Genomic DNA, 15,228 nt, shown 5'->3' on the forward strand with positions numbered 1-15,228 from the left:
AACTTGGCTCAAATGCTACCCCTACTGGGTATAGTTGGTCAAAAATGACACCATACAAAACTCCAGAAATTTCAAGGTTTACATAGATCATTTTTTTCCTTATTTTTCTTGGGGTTTTTTAAGCTGCTTTAATGAGAAATAACTCTTTTTCTACCAAGACAAAAAATTCAAATAAAACAATCATAAAATCTTATAAAATACTAAAAACCTGGAAAAGTGGAAAAAAATGCAACTGTTTTTAATGTGACAAAACCACATTTACTACTACTACTGTTGTTCTAGATAAAGTCTACATTTTACTATACAGGTTCAGCTTTCCTCTTAATTCTCTTTGACAAATTCACTATATAGAACTCCTCAGCTTACCTAGACCACTTTCTAGTCATCTGCTTTCATAGACATATCAGTAGGAACTCCTTTGTTTCTAATCCTTGTTATAAAAAATCTATTATAAAACCCCTAGTCAGCTACCTCAAAATAAATTGTTAAAAGAGGTGGCCACCTCACTACTGGTATCTCTCAACTCTCTAGAAACTGTAAATCTTACAGAACCTCTCTGGAGAGTGATATTGCTAATTAGAGAGTGATCCTGTACCCTGCGAGGGCAAGGACTTGGATCTTTGTGAGCAGCAGACCTGCAAGACGAGGACCTGTGCAACCTTTGTACCACCCACCACAGGGTCCCAAGCTCAGCCAAAAGCCTGTCTTACTCCGTGCTCTTCTGCAATCGCACACTAATGCCCCAAGCAGTTCCCTTCCCCAGGTTACGTCAGAACAACCAGCTTTACCACAATTTCTACCCGTATCTGTGCTGCAATGATAATCTCTGTGGCTAGGACCCACCAAAAAGACAATAAAACTGATGCACACACCAAACTCTGAATGTGAAGCCTGAGAACTGTTCCAGCTTGCTTGTGGTGTTTTGGTGGAACTTAGCACAAGCCTGGAGCACTTCTCTAAAGACAGTCATGGGAAGTCTCACAGCGTCATGTATGTTATTAATTCCCACTCTCCAATAAAAGTGTTTCTAGAACTGCTCTAACTCATATACGCAAACATATCTTAGGGGAAATTAAGAGTGTTTAAAAGGCCTGTTACGAGACAGAGATTATCCGTTATGCGATTACAAAATGATTCACTTGCACTACTTCCTCCATCCTTTTGCCCTGTGCTTTCAGAGGACCGGTAATAAATGAAACGTCAAAGGAGGAAGCTGGAACACTGCGTTATTGCACAAGTCCAAAGCAGCTCCAGGACCCGAGTCCCACTGTGCAGTATATCCACGTAATCTCTTTCCCCCAGGCTCTAACTGAAAACCCAAAGAGAATGCAAGATGCTGCAGCTAAGGAAAATTCCAGCGTGAATCTGAAAAAGCATTTGCAACTCCGCCTAGTTTGGTGGTTGTCTCTCCTCTGATACAACCAGCTAGTTCACACTGTGAGGCATTTCCTCCAGTTGTCACAAAGTAAAGAATTTCCATCGGAATGTAAACAAAAGGAGGATATACTAAAGAGAAGGATAACTGCTATCTCACTGTTTTACCTTCTTTTGCTTGGTGAGCAACTCATCCAGCATCCTGACAGAGCTCCCTAGAGCTCTGATCTGGGATTACATCTCTAGAGACAAGAGATGTTTGGGAAGCGGCAGGGCTCAGTACTCATGGCCATGCTTGTTAGCCATTTGTGGTTGGAACCGATATCTAGTCACCTTCTTGTCTCTCTCTTCATTAATACCATGTACTAATCCCTCAAGTGAAAAGCTGTAATGAACAGCTCTAACAAGGTATGCAATCCTAACACAATTAACTACTGTTTGATTTCTGTTCTGGGATACTGCACATACACAAGGATGCAACACTCATTACACTGGTGAAGGACATCTGATTTGACAGTCACTCCAAGATTTCTGTGTTATTTCAGTGGCACAAAGTACATGCAAACCCTGACCATCACCTTTGGCGTGGAGCAACAGCATTGTAACAACATATATCACAGTTTCCCATTCTCCAGCACAAAGCAAAGCTCCGGCTCTGTAAAAACGCTTCTGAGAACTGTTCTAACTTACATACACAGAGAAACCAACTCCTATCAGCGGTCAGATGCGAGCAAACCAAATTTTCCACACCACCTTCAAGTCAAGCATGGCCTGCCCAACCTATAAGGTTCTCCTTCATCCAAGCAAAATCATGCCCCAGCAGTGCTGATCACAAAGCTTCCCTGCCAGAAACATGTGGCTACGTGACATTTATCATCGCTTTTGATGCATGCTCTTATTGTGCAGTGCACTTTACTTAAAACACCATCAGTCACTGATGGTGGTCACTTCTAGGACACAATTCCTTGAATCCAGGGAAAGACTTCCTGGAAAAAAAATGGAGCTTAGAAAGTTTAATTCTTACAAGAAAGATGTAGTATTGCTAGGGCAAGAGGAAAACAGGCACCCAAAGAAACATTTATTTCTCTCTTCAAATAGAAAGTTGGTGATATCTGGTTATTAGGACATGATGTTACTATAAAGTGGGTTTTGGCAGGTCCTATATATCTAGGAGGCAGTCGTAAAGGTTCTGCCTTTTTTCCTTCTCTGAATTGTTGCAATTTAAAAGGCTGTGAGATTTCTTTTCAATGCCAATTTTATCAATTATCTGCGTCTTTATCAAATGTGGATAAAATTACTGCGGTTGTGAAGAACATAACATCATTTGGAAATTATTGCTGTATAGAGCAAGTGTGTTGGTCTTGCACATTATTTCAAATCTTGCAAACGTTATTCATTATAATTCACTCATTTCACTGATTCGTTAATTCATTAATGAATGGTTTGTACTGTGTCTTCAGAGTCAGTATTTTGTTGCAAATTTCAGAAATCGTTTGGAAAAAAAAATCATTTTTAGACTTAGCTAAATAAAGATTAAATACCAATCTTTTAACACTTAGAGGACAGACAGTTTTGTGATGGATACTTATAAGCCGATATCTAACTTTTTTTTTTAAACTAATTATACCATCTGAGAAATAGATTTGAGAGAGAGAGCGAGAGCGAAAAAAAAAAGAAAAGAAAATATATTCTACTTTGCTAAGATATGGAATTTTATTAGAAGTAAGTTTTCTATTTGGATCAGCTATGCACCTAACTTCAGGTACCCACATTTGTCAAATTCTCACTCACTATTCTCAAGCCATAGTTTAAAAAAAAAAAAAACTTTTTTTTTGGACAGGAAATCTTGAAAAGCAGAGATTTTAAGCCTTTAGAAACCTCCTGATGAGTACATATTTTTCATACATACTCATTGCTTCATTTACTAATGTACCTTTATTAATGTGTATATATAAAAACAAAGTGTAAGCTCAGAAAGTGTCTTCTGAACAGCCTTTGTTCAAATATACTATTGAACTCATATTTTTATATGTTGAATTAAACAGTGATGCTAGAATTATATTGAAATCATAGAGTTCAGATCCTAATTCTTCAAAATAAATATTTTAAGATAAATAGTTTCTCTAAAATGAGAGGAACTATTATTCCTCATGCTTTTGAGAGCTGTGCACAGAGATGGATTTTCACAACAATGAATACTCTAATTAAGGTAAGAATCTACAGCTGAAAGCTCACAAAGGAATCCCTCTCTCCTCTCTCCATTTTTTCCATTCCTACTTTTCCCTTGAAAGGGGAGTCTCCCCAGAGAAGCTGAAGAGTAAAAGATTTTAAACTACAGGACTGAAACCCATCAAAATCAGGACTGTGGTCCAAACCCAAGCAGCTGTCAAACCTAGAGCTATGAATGTATGCTCACTTCTGCCTAATAAAATTTGAATCAAACACTTTGCATCTGATTCTCCATGTGAGCTTTTATGCAAACTTCTAAAGTGCAAGGAATCCTGGGGTGGAAGAGCTATTCTGAGAGCTTTCACATAGTTCATGTAATTAGGGAAACCACTTCCTTTGATTGTAAGTGTTCAAAACAGCTGAATTTCTCCTTTCAAAGAAACTCTGTGATTTGGGTCATCTCTTTTACTTGCTCTTTCATGTTTCTCAAGATGAGAGGTGAGACTGTAGAGCACATTATTTAGAAAAAAAAAAAAAGATTCCACTTTTTGTTTTAGGGATTGAACTTGGACTATTCAAAAGGTTGTCATTTGGAAATCTATCTTTCTTTCCCTCCCTCCGTTTCCTTCTTTTTCTGATAAGCTCTTCAGTGGCTCCAGTGAGCATAGTCCAAAATGCCAATTTAAACCTAACGGAAAACTGAAATATAGTACATAAAGAAAAAGGACTCTCATTTTTCTTTCTACTGTTGTGGTCAAATATGTAAATATAAAGCAGCTCTATCTGCAGGATCTTGGCCCCCCTATCATGTTTACTTTTTTTTTTATGGTTCTAAACACTGATCAGGCAAAAAGACAGAAACACAGATTTTATAAAAGACAAACAAAGCAACTGTCCTCGTCTTTGAAAGGGTCTGCAGGCTTTTTATTTCCCAAAAAGGGAACTCGGGTCACAGCTTCAAGGCAAAGAACATGCCACTATGGCTAACAGCCGATGCCAATGTTGTTAGAGAATCAAGTGTCACTTACTCCGAAAGAATTTCTTGAGCCAAGCACGCTGTGAGTGCTATTACTGAATGTTCATCTCAGTAACAGCCTGGAAAGAACAAGGAATCTCTCCCTTTCCACAGGATACCACAGAACACAATAATAAAAAGGCAGGAGGTTTCATACTGCAAATTTCAAATTTATTGAGTAACAACAGCATGCCTTTCTGCCCCGGCAGGACTGAGCCTGATTCCCAGTTAGTGAAAAATCACAGTACTCCATCTAGAATTACAGCGCTAACAGGGAAGCAGCTTGCAATGGAAACAGAGTAATCTTGGGACACAGTGCTAGTACCCAATTTATAGGCAACGTCTTCACAAGATGGAGGGTAGAATGGCTTGGAGAGAAAGCTTACAATAAAGACTTTGGCACAAATAAGTGAGCAACTGGGAAACCAAAAGCTAAGGGCTGAAGTCCAAAGTCTGCGGATACAATAAGTGGAGTTCTGGACCTAATACTTCTCTTTTGTGCCCTCCCAAACTCTTGAACAGGGTCTTTGCAAGAAAGGATCCAAAAGGAAGAGCAGTTCAATAGCTCTGGATTTTATCTGACTTTTGCTAAGTACTCATATGACACTCAACACCTCAGCACACACAGACACTCACATCTCAGCAAATAAAGACACATCACAGTGGAGTTCCTCCCTTGGTTTAGGAAAAGCACGAATTGGAATTTATAAGCCCTAAGTATATTTCTTTTCCAGGACTGCCTCAAACATATCTAGCATTACTAAAATGAAGGGCATTATATGATTAGAGATCAAATATCTTCTATGCTTTATTTCCCTCTAACCGCATGCAACCAGGATTCCATTTCATTTGCTTCTGTGCTTCTTCCAAGAATCAAAAAACATATTCTACTGGAAAAATGACAAATACTTGCTAAAGGGTACAGCAACGAGATCCTTTTAATAAGTTTTCAGATCAACAACCTACTTGCCACTCATACTCTGTTTCTGACAGATAATGATTTGTGCAAAACATTTTAATTATTTTTTATTAAAAGCAGATACGTGCCCAGTCTGCATGCTTCATTACCCAGCTCCCCAGTGGCAACTGCTCCTTTGAAGAGCAAATTATACAGCACAATTTACTAAATCTCCCACTAGCAAACAAATATGTCTTCACAAATAAGTTTCCTCAATTCTTAAACTGTTAAAGATGTTAGAAAGACAATCAGGGCAGCCTGCAGGCAGCTGGATCAGAGGAGCAGCTCCTCATTTGCCTTCACCGGCTGAACCATCGCAGGGTGTTAACAAGAGTTAACCACGAGGCTGCTCTCCGGGCTGCTCCGCAGCCTCCAGCTAACATAAACAGCTCTGAATGTTTCTTTATAACTGTTTATATAGCCCTCTTAAAAAAGAAACTTTCTCTATCAACACCTTAATAAGTGGCAATAGGTAAATGTGAAATAACCTTCGCAGTCTGAATCACATAGTTGATGATCAAAAACAAACTGATTTTGGTGCATCCATCAGTTTTGGAACGGATTCTCTCTTTTCATTTTTGTTTTCAGAAGTCTTGTGACCCAGATCCTCATACTGCTCACATTCAGCTGGCCAAAAACTAAAGAGAAAAGCAGGAAAAGGAAGGCAGTTTTTACTGCTCTATTGAGATTCAAAATCCCATAGCTGTGATGTACATGGCAGGTACCAGTCAAAGACTGTGGCTCCCTGTGCCCAGCTCCACATATCCAGGACAGAAAAGAGCCTCTTCTCCCAAGGGACGCACAGCCCAAGACTGATCATGCAAACAGCATCACATGTCCTTAAATTTGTTAGGGCAGTCAAACTATAACAAGCTACACCTGCTATTGGATTCAAACAACAGATCTACGTGGCTGAATAAGAACTGTGTTACTATCAAAAACAACAACCTGCCATTGCACATGCAGTACTGTGTATAAGTTATTCTAAAACTCCATCCTTACCTTACCAGGAAAGAACTTCCCGGCTGCTCGCGCGCCCTTCGACCGGCGCCGCTGTCCCTGTGAGCGCGGGGACGCGCGGCAGATGCCCTCGCTCGCTGTGTGCTCTGCAGCTCCTGCTACACCCCACGCGCCGCGCCGCACCCGACCCGGCACCCTCCTGTGCCCGTGTGCACGCAGCTCTTAGCAGAGGTAAAATAGATTCATTTACACTGCAGCGAAGGAAATTTCCATCTCACAGGTGCTAACTTGTGCTGGCTACCAGCTAAAAACTTGTGAACAAAAATTTAGTAGATAATGTTTGGTACCTTGTTAGGTCATGGGTCCCCAGCCTTTTCTCCAGCTGCTAAACTGATTTCTAGTTTAAATGCTAGTTGGCTAGTGTAATATAGAAAGATAGGAAGTAAGTTTATAAACAATACAGTGCTTTCTGGCTTTCTTTCCTGAGCTTTTTCAATAATAGAGTCCTCTCAAACAAGTAGCTATGTATGCAAATCTTATGGCTATATTGCAAACTATTCTTAGAACCATTGTAATATTTTGTTACTTTAACTTTTAAAAAAAAAAAACTAGAGAGAGTGTTATATAGTTGTAAAGATGAAGCTAACTTTGACTTTAAACTGCAGGAGACTGCAAAGAGCTGAAAATAATGCTTTGAGAAAGGAGCTAATTTATATCTATGGGACTTCTCCAGTGAAGCTTGAGGACAGCTTAAACATCCAAAAATACAATTTCCTGATGATCGTTTCTACAGAAGCTCAGGGTCAGTGAATGTCGTGGGAGGGGAAATAAAAGAGCTGCGAGTTGATGTCAAGGGTTTTGGCATGGACAAATGAGCACTGCAACCTTGCCTGCAAACCACAAATAGTATCTCGTATCTGAGCCCACGCAAAAAGAAGAAAGAAAAAGGAGAAATAAATCTTTTATATATACATATACATATATATATATACACAAATCTTTGTATATATATATACACACACATATATATATACACACACACACACACACACACCCACAAAGCAAAGAAAAACAAAACTGTGGCTAAGTATCAATGGTAATTCCAGCAACACACTGTCAACCAAAATCTCATAGCAGAATGATGGAATAAATTTAAGATGATCTATAACACAAATTAATTATGAAACAAGAATATATAAAAATATCATAACAACTGGGCTAGATCCTGTGCGTAGCAGAAGAAATAGAACGAGTATTTTTCAAAATTTTGGATGAATTTTCTCCCTCTTCTAAACCACATTTCTGCCTAACTTGTAGAAAGCCGGTGTTAAGGCTTGTTCACCTACAGATGTTGCACATTCTGAAAAATAAAATATAAATGAGTTTAAACAGTCCCACGCCTTGCAGAGATATTCCTAAATGAGGGATCGAACACACAGTGAAGTACCCTTGCTTCACTCTGGCACAGTGAGGGCAATTCGTTCTTGAGAAGAAAAGTACAGATCAAGAAAGCACTGTGTTTGTACCTTCTGTTACCCGGAATCATGCACAGCTAAACGACTCCAGAGAAGAGATGCAACAGACAAAACCTGGCACATGGCACTTTAGTAATTTACTTGTTTATTAAGTTTGTTTATGAAGTTACTGCTCACAGCTGTTGCCCAGTCAGACAAGGAAATGTGCTCTTAACCTTTATGACTTCAGCACAAAATCCGGTGTCTTAGCTCATAAAGAAGGGTAGGATGACTTCTTGAAGACGACTACAGCAATATTCACTAGCACTTGTGAAACTGCTCTGCATTTATTAAAGCAAAGATGACAGCACTGACGGTCACTATATCCCGACTGACCCAAAATAACTTCTGGAGCCACAGACTGCCAGGCTGAGCCCTGACATGCCAGCTTCATTGAAGTTGGCTGCTCAGTCAAACTAAGCCCAAATCAGCTTGATTTAAAAGAATTAGGAGTGTATATACAAACCAGCGAGGACCTCAAACCGAGCTGGTCTAAAACATCTCAGTAAGCTACACAACTTGCACTACAAATGCTCATTATTTACACGAAGCAACTTTGAAAGACATTACTCATCTAATGAAAGACTTGGTATAAATACATTGAGTACACAAGTAAATAATCCACTACAGTAAAATGTAGCAAAATACAGACAAATGTGTTTCTGTGCCTGGGTGATGATGTTTTTGACAGTCTTGGGGAGCACTGAGGCACAGAGGAACAAAGTCTGTGTCTCTTTACTGCAGACAAATGAAAACAAAGTGTGTGTTTCCCAAGAATGAATTTACTCTAGCAATGTTATAGCATCTTTCATTAGACTGGATTTCCCAAATACCAGTGCAGTTTTGATATCATTTTGGTTGCAACACAAATTCCACTTGAGACTCAGCACACAGTCATACCCCGTACATCCGCTAAGGACATCTCCTAATGCAGAGATTTTCAAATCACCCAAAAACATAACAGCAATTTTCAAAACAAAGTCCTCAAACAAACGGAATCTCTGAAGGAAGAGAAATTATCCAAGAGAAGGGTAACCTCAAAAGCAGGGCCAGTCACAGATTTGTTGTAGAAGTCTCTGTCCTACTCACGGCAGCTCGCTTTGTGAGATACACCATGCACAGCACTCTGAGCATTCAGCCCCATTTTTACAACTGCCACAGACTGGCAATAGTATCAAGTTCCCTCCAGTGAGCACCGAAAGAAGCACTCCAAATGCCTCCTCCTTTTTTTTTTTTTTTTTTTTTTTAATTAAAATATGAAAAGCAAACAAACTAAAACCTTGAAATATCCTCACTGAAAAACTAAACCAAAGACACTTTAAGACACATCTTTGGCATAATAAATACAGTGCTTTTTTCCTTACAGCTGTTAACCAGATGCCACAATATTTCTTACAATAAACATAGCTCTGGAAGGGTTCTCATGAGATCATGAAGTCTACAGATATTGATTATAAAAAATACTCTTTATAATTTTCAAATATAGGTGCAGCTCTCTTTGCAACGTTCATATATTCAGATCTGTACACCTTATATATCATTATATACCACATGCTCACAACCATCTTGCACAATCCACTAGCAAACTGCATGTACCAAAGGATGACAAGTTGAGAAACACTGGGCTTGTCCCTCCCTCTGCTCCAAGTCAGAATCAAGCACACGTAGACGGTTCTCGATAGAGATTATCCTGCACCACTTTAAACACTTGCTGATTCAGAAAGGAAAGGGGGCAGAGAGTAGAAGCTCCTAGAAAGATCTAATAAAACAGCAACAAAATTCCCCTTCATTATGGCCAGTTCCCAGAACAGAGAGTCATTCAAGGCTGGCACCTACGCACCCTTAATAGCTATAAACTGCAAGCAAAGAGAACATCACCTATTTTTAGCCCTGCCTAGGTTAAGTATCAATTTCGGTTTGGTTTGCTGTGCTTTATTCTGCTGTGTTGTTTTTCCCTCGTTACTCTTGAAAGTTATTCCCGGTCCTTACTCCTGTGACCCACGTCCAAAATTCCCGCACACGTGTTTAAGACTAACACACGAGTGAGGCAAGCCCAGTCACACACATGTGACCAGGTTAACTCCGTCACTTTGGAAGCTACGGACACGAATACCTGTGTCAGCTCTGGCACTTCTTGCCCAAAGCAGGTCACAAAAGGAAAACATGAGCAAGCCGTACTATTTTCCATATGAAAAGTTTTACAAAGCAGCTTAACAATCCCCTAAAGCTTACTGCATGGTATAGCACATGCAAGAAAACCTGACGGTACGAGTTAATTTCCACGGCAGCCAGACCTCCACCAATACAACACCAAAACCAGCAGAAACATGTTCCATTCCTGTCTCATAAAAACTCAGACACATTCTGCAGACATGACTGCACAAAGCATATATAGTTAACAGTACTCAACATTTTTTATTCACAAATGGTTGTTCGTTTATCAGAAGCACTTTCCAATAAGATTCTGCTTACATTTCACTGGCTTTTCTCTGCCACCGAACTGCAGTTTGCACAAACCACCAGCAGTGCTTGGAAGGAATCGGAGAACAGCTTTAATGCATAAACTAAATGATGCTATACAAAGGTATGGTGGTTTTAAGAGCTGAAGTAAACAGATTGGATCCATTGCTGCTGTCCATCAAGAGCAAGAAACAGTCTGTGTATCACAGGACTGCTACTAAAGAGCACTGACATTAAAATGAAATTAAAAATTCAGGCAAAAACCTACCAGCAATTTACTGCAAGAAGGACCATACTCTTGATCAGACAATAGCTACTGAGAAACAACTATCAAAAACCCATCCTTCAAGAGCAAGAGCAATGACAATAACATGGGCTTCAGACTTGTACCAACCACCGAGGGAGACAGACGCTGCTCCGTGAGAGGTAACGGGGCAAGGCATAAAGCAGCAGGCTCCAGCACTGCGTTCTGGGGCTACCTGCTCGAGTGAGCGGGGTCAGCAGAACTGCCAGCAATTCCCAGAGTAGGGCCTTTGGACCCAATCTCTTCCATCTGTTTCAGTGGTAGACAAATTATGGGCCTATCCAATCATTCTTATAAATCATGCACAAAAATATCAGACAACTTCCCTTGTTCCTTACTTAAAACCAAAAACTATGAACATGCTTAGACTAGGTGACAAAGCTGCAGTTTAATTTTGCTCCTGCTCTTCCTTAATCACTCAAGACACACTCATATGACTTGCTTATTCAGTAAAAATCTTGTCCAGAGTTTCACATCTGATCTTCTAATCAAGGCTTTGCAGAATAGTTCTTCTTCTCAATGCGCCTCATTCACATAAGCACACACATCCTCCTGCACAGTCACATTTTACTGCCTCTCAATAAAAGCGAATGCCTTGCAGAGATCTTCCTATTTATCACACTTCGAAGACTTCTTGAAGAAAGCTGCCTGGGATATACCCTTTCAAAAAAATTTTGAGTATATCTTTCAGTATGATATGTTGCTCTTTGCCAGAACAAGATTTGTTCCATTTTGCATGTCAGAACATATTCCCTGGGCTAGAACAAACCATCAAGATATTTTTGTTTGCTTAATAAAATGAATCCCAGATAAAATGCATTTGCAGAATGATGCTGCAATCATTGACTTGGCTTGTGCCTTTGAAATCGGCTAGCATGAAATTCCTATGAGGGAGCTTCTCCCAGCTCTCTTGTTTTCACTGTAATCAATGTTTTGGGTTACTGGCAGCAGTTAACAGAAACAAAAGATTATCAGTCATGGAGTTAAAAGGGACACTTCCTTTCAAAGAGATCTGAAGGGGTAATAATCAGTTTTCTGGACGAAATGCAAACTGTCCAAATATCTACTAAACATAGGCATATATAGCTGCAGCAAGTTATTTTTCTATTGCTATCAGAAAAGTCATTGGCTCACTGTGACTGTATGGACAGTTAAGTCACAAATATTTCATCAAGTCATCGTTTCAAGTCATCATTATAGATAAACCACAAACATGCTGCATACTGCATATTTAAACAGACTTACAGCCATTAAGGTCCTTTGAAAGGACCTTGAAGAAAAGACCTTTGGGCCATTTAGGCCGACCTCCAATAAATCACAAGCCATTATATTTCAGCAAGCTACTCTGTTGAGCTCAACAACTCAATGGTCCAAGAGGACGTCTCATCTCAGGGTGAAGATATGAAGAGATGGAACAGATTCTCCATCTTCGCTCCTTCCCTCTGTAGTCTGTTCCAAGCGTTACTCATTCTCACTCCTTATAATTTGTGTTTTATTTCCCATTCTAATTTGTCTGGCTTCAGATCCCAAACATTATTTCTATAATAATTTTCTAATGTTAGATCAAACGAGACCAGCATTTTCCTATATGAAAATGCAATGTTTGTAAACAAGCTTATATTAATTTTTATTCATTACATTTTGATTCATACTTGTCTCATCTGATAGACAAGTTCTGGCAAAACTTGCTAGTCTTACTAAAGACATTACCATGCGCCTCTATGCTGCCTCCCCAGAAAACTTTGAGAAGGTGTCCATACCAAGCTCTTCCCCGCTACGACCCACCTTCTTAAATTTAAAATGCAAATGAAGACCAGTCTGGTTGAAAATTAACAATTCTGTACAGGAAAAAACATACTCCCTTCTGTCAGCTGCCTTGCACATCACACTGTCTCCTCCTGAAGTGTGTTCTGCAAATCCTCAGTGCTGCCCCTCCAGTTTTTCCACATTCTTTCAACAACAACCCAGCTAGGTCTTCACCAACAGCCCAATATCAATTTCCTCAGCGCTCAAAATGACACTGGCCTGATTGTGCACATCTTCCATCACCCTCAATAGGTAACACAAGAACCTTCCACATTATTTTAGACAGCAACTTGCTTAATCATAATTAAACACCCATCACTAAGCACAATGCCCTCAATCATACTCCCTCAGATGCTGCAGCAGCAAAAGAATCTTGGTGTCTGAGTAATTTTTAAGCATATTATCCTTAGATTTTCTTTGCTGCCTTTCAGCTTGTACCTATATTCCTAGGATGTTTTGAAGATATTGTACAAAAGGAACACGTACTTTTATTGCCCTTCCAGTTTGTCAACATTCTTTCAAAAAGATGCAGTGGTCCAGAAACCGTGGAGTCCATTGCTACACAAGGGTGTCCTCCCTGCTGAGTTGCTGTGGTGATCAGCACCCAGATTGGTCTGTGAGGACACTGCTCCTCTGCTGGGACTCTACAAAGCTGAGGGTCAAGAGCGTTTCTAGACAAACCTCCTATGGCTGTTTGAGTAAATGGTCATTCTGCCTTTTCCCACAGCATTCCTGAAGAACCCGTCTATCTTTCCAGGCACACAGGAAGCCACTAGAAAAGACGACTGGTTGAATGGTTGGCCTGAAACCTCACTGCAAGATGACACCGAGCGAAAGTGGAACCCTGACTAACTCTGAGCTGCTCGAACCCCAGAGCAAAAGCTCCTGCAGCGGGCGAGGATGAAACCCAACCTATCAAACATGCCAAGCCTATAATGAACATAGGGACGTGAACCACAGGACTCGATAGACTGGATGTAACAACACAAAGTGGAAGTGGCCAGAGAGAGCGAACATTTCATGCTCCTATTTAGCAACATGCCCAATGGTTTCAAAGGGAAACTCCTAGCTCCACAGCTCCTCCTCAGAATTCGTTTCAGAGAGGAGCTGCTACACAAGAAAGCAGGAGGAAGAGGATGGTAAAGAAACAGGAAAGCATTAACCTTTTAAAACAGAAACACTGAGCTGGAGCCACTCAGCATGTCTTTACTGTAACGACATTCAGTTACAGATTTTCATAGTTAAACAAACAAAAAAACATGGTAGGCTATATCAATTAAACAGAGAATGGAAGACATTAGAAAATTATTTATGTCCTTCCTTTTACAGCACACAAATTAGCTCTTACCTCTTTTTCTATTTTGAGCAGCTTTTTTACAGCCACCTCCTTGTCCTGAGAAATCCATCGGGCTCGATAGACACTGCCAAAACTCCCTCCACCGCAGTTTTCAAAAAACTGCAAGTCATCAAATCTAATTTGCACAAATGAAGCACTGGTAGACGACATCTCATAATGACAAAATATACCACAGCAAAATCTGTAAAGAGAAAAGCTTTAATTAATACATGTGTTCCATGAACTTTTCAAACATTTTAACTTATGTTTAGACACCCCAAAGCAAGAAGCTGCTGCAATAAAAATACTACATTAAGAAACATACTACATTTCACTGAGCATAAGGGGTAAAACAAGGTCTAAGACGACACATTGCAGCAAAACACTGACATAATTTGCACAAGCTGTTAGGAGCAGCTGGGAGACAGAGAAGCGGCTAAAGGGGCAGGTTCTTCACAACCCTTGGAGTTGCACGGATGCTTCCCGAGCACCCCCTAAGCAGCGCGGCGAGGGGCTGGCGTGTCCCCGAGCTGTCCCAGGGCGCACGCGGAGGGCCGCGGAACGCGCGCCGGGCGGCCGCCGCTGCACGGGAGCGCAGGAATCCCGGGCACGCGGCCGGCTGGAGCGCGGGGCCGCGAGTGCCCCCCGCGCGCAGCGGGGCCTTGCGCGAGGATGTGGAAAAACCTGGCCGCAGCAGAGGTCTTTTTCCGAATGACTCAGTTCTGTTTGCATGTTATAACAAAGTGTAAGCACAGAGTAATTTATCTTGGTAACAATACGTGAGATTTTGTAGCATGTGCCAAGACTGGATTCGGCAGTTTTAAGAGATCGTTCCATATTTGCTGCCAGAGGAACAGAACGTCCTTCTCACAGATTTCAAAGTGATAGAGCTCATGCCTGTAGCAAATTTTCAGAAATGCTGTCACCTAAATGACTAATTTGGGGTTTCCTTAGAGTGGTATAAGATCAAAAAGCTTTAAGCTCTTAGCAGGATTGCAGAACATGTGGGATCCTGCAGAACTTTCCACAACTTTTATACAGGATTGCTCGAGGCTCGTAGCTACAAACTGGCACCAGCTTAGACAGGCTAGCTTTACATACCAGCAAAAATTACTGTATATGCAATTAATGCAAGTAAAATTATTAGCATAAACTGAAACAGGGACTGGTTTAAATAAAACAAAACAGGCACCCAGATTTTGTTGTGCTGGTGAAAATTACACCTCCAACTGCACTGCTCAACCTATAGGATCCAATTAAAGTGGGTGTTAGGAGGCTTTTCAAGATGGCATCCATGAGCTTGGAGCATCCGCAATATGTCTAGCGTTACCT

General features: G+C 40.5%; 1 protein-coding gene across 2 annotated transcripts in view; it reads right to left on the reverse strand.

The window, feature by feature from the left end:
- The window catches only part of MAP3K20 (mitogen-activated protein kinase kinase kinase 20), a 78,577-nt gene extending 64,484 nt beyond the window's left edge, over window positions 1-14,093 (reverse strand). For both annotated transcript variants that reach the window (XM_088527041.1, XM_010221739.2), the window contains exon 1: window positions 13,909-14,093. In XM_088527041.1, the coding sequence (XP_088383167.1) occupies window positions 13,909-14,067 (159 nt within the window). In that variant the 5' untranslated portion in view covers window positions 14,068-14,093. The remainder of the gene's footprint in view (window positions 1-13,908) is intronic.
- Between the last annotated feature and the right edge of the window lie 1,135 nt (window positions 14,094-15,228).

The sequence above is a fragment of the Tinamus guttatus genome, unplaced genomic scaffold (assembly GCF_059628265.1).
Source record: "Tinamus guttatus ecotype Peru unplaced genomic scaffold, ASM5962826v1 Tinamus_guttatus_pri_ptg000260l, whole genome shotgun sequence".
Taxonomy (NCBI): Eukaryota; Metazoa; Chordata; class Aves; order Tinamiformes; family Tinamidae; genus Tinamus; species Tinamus guttatus.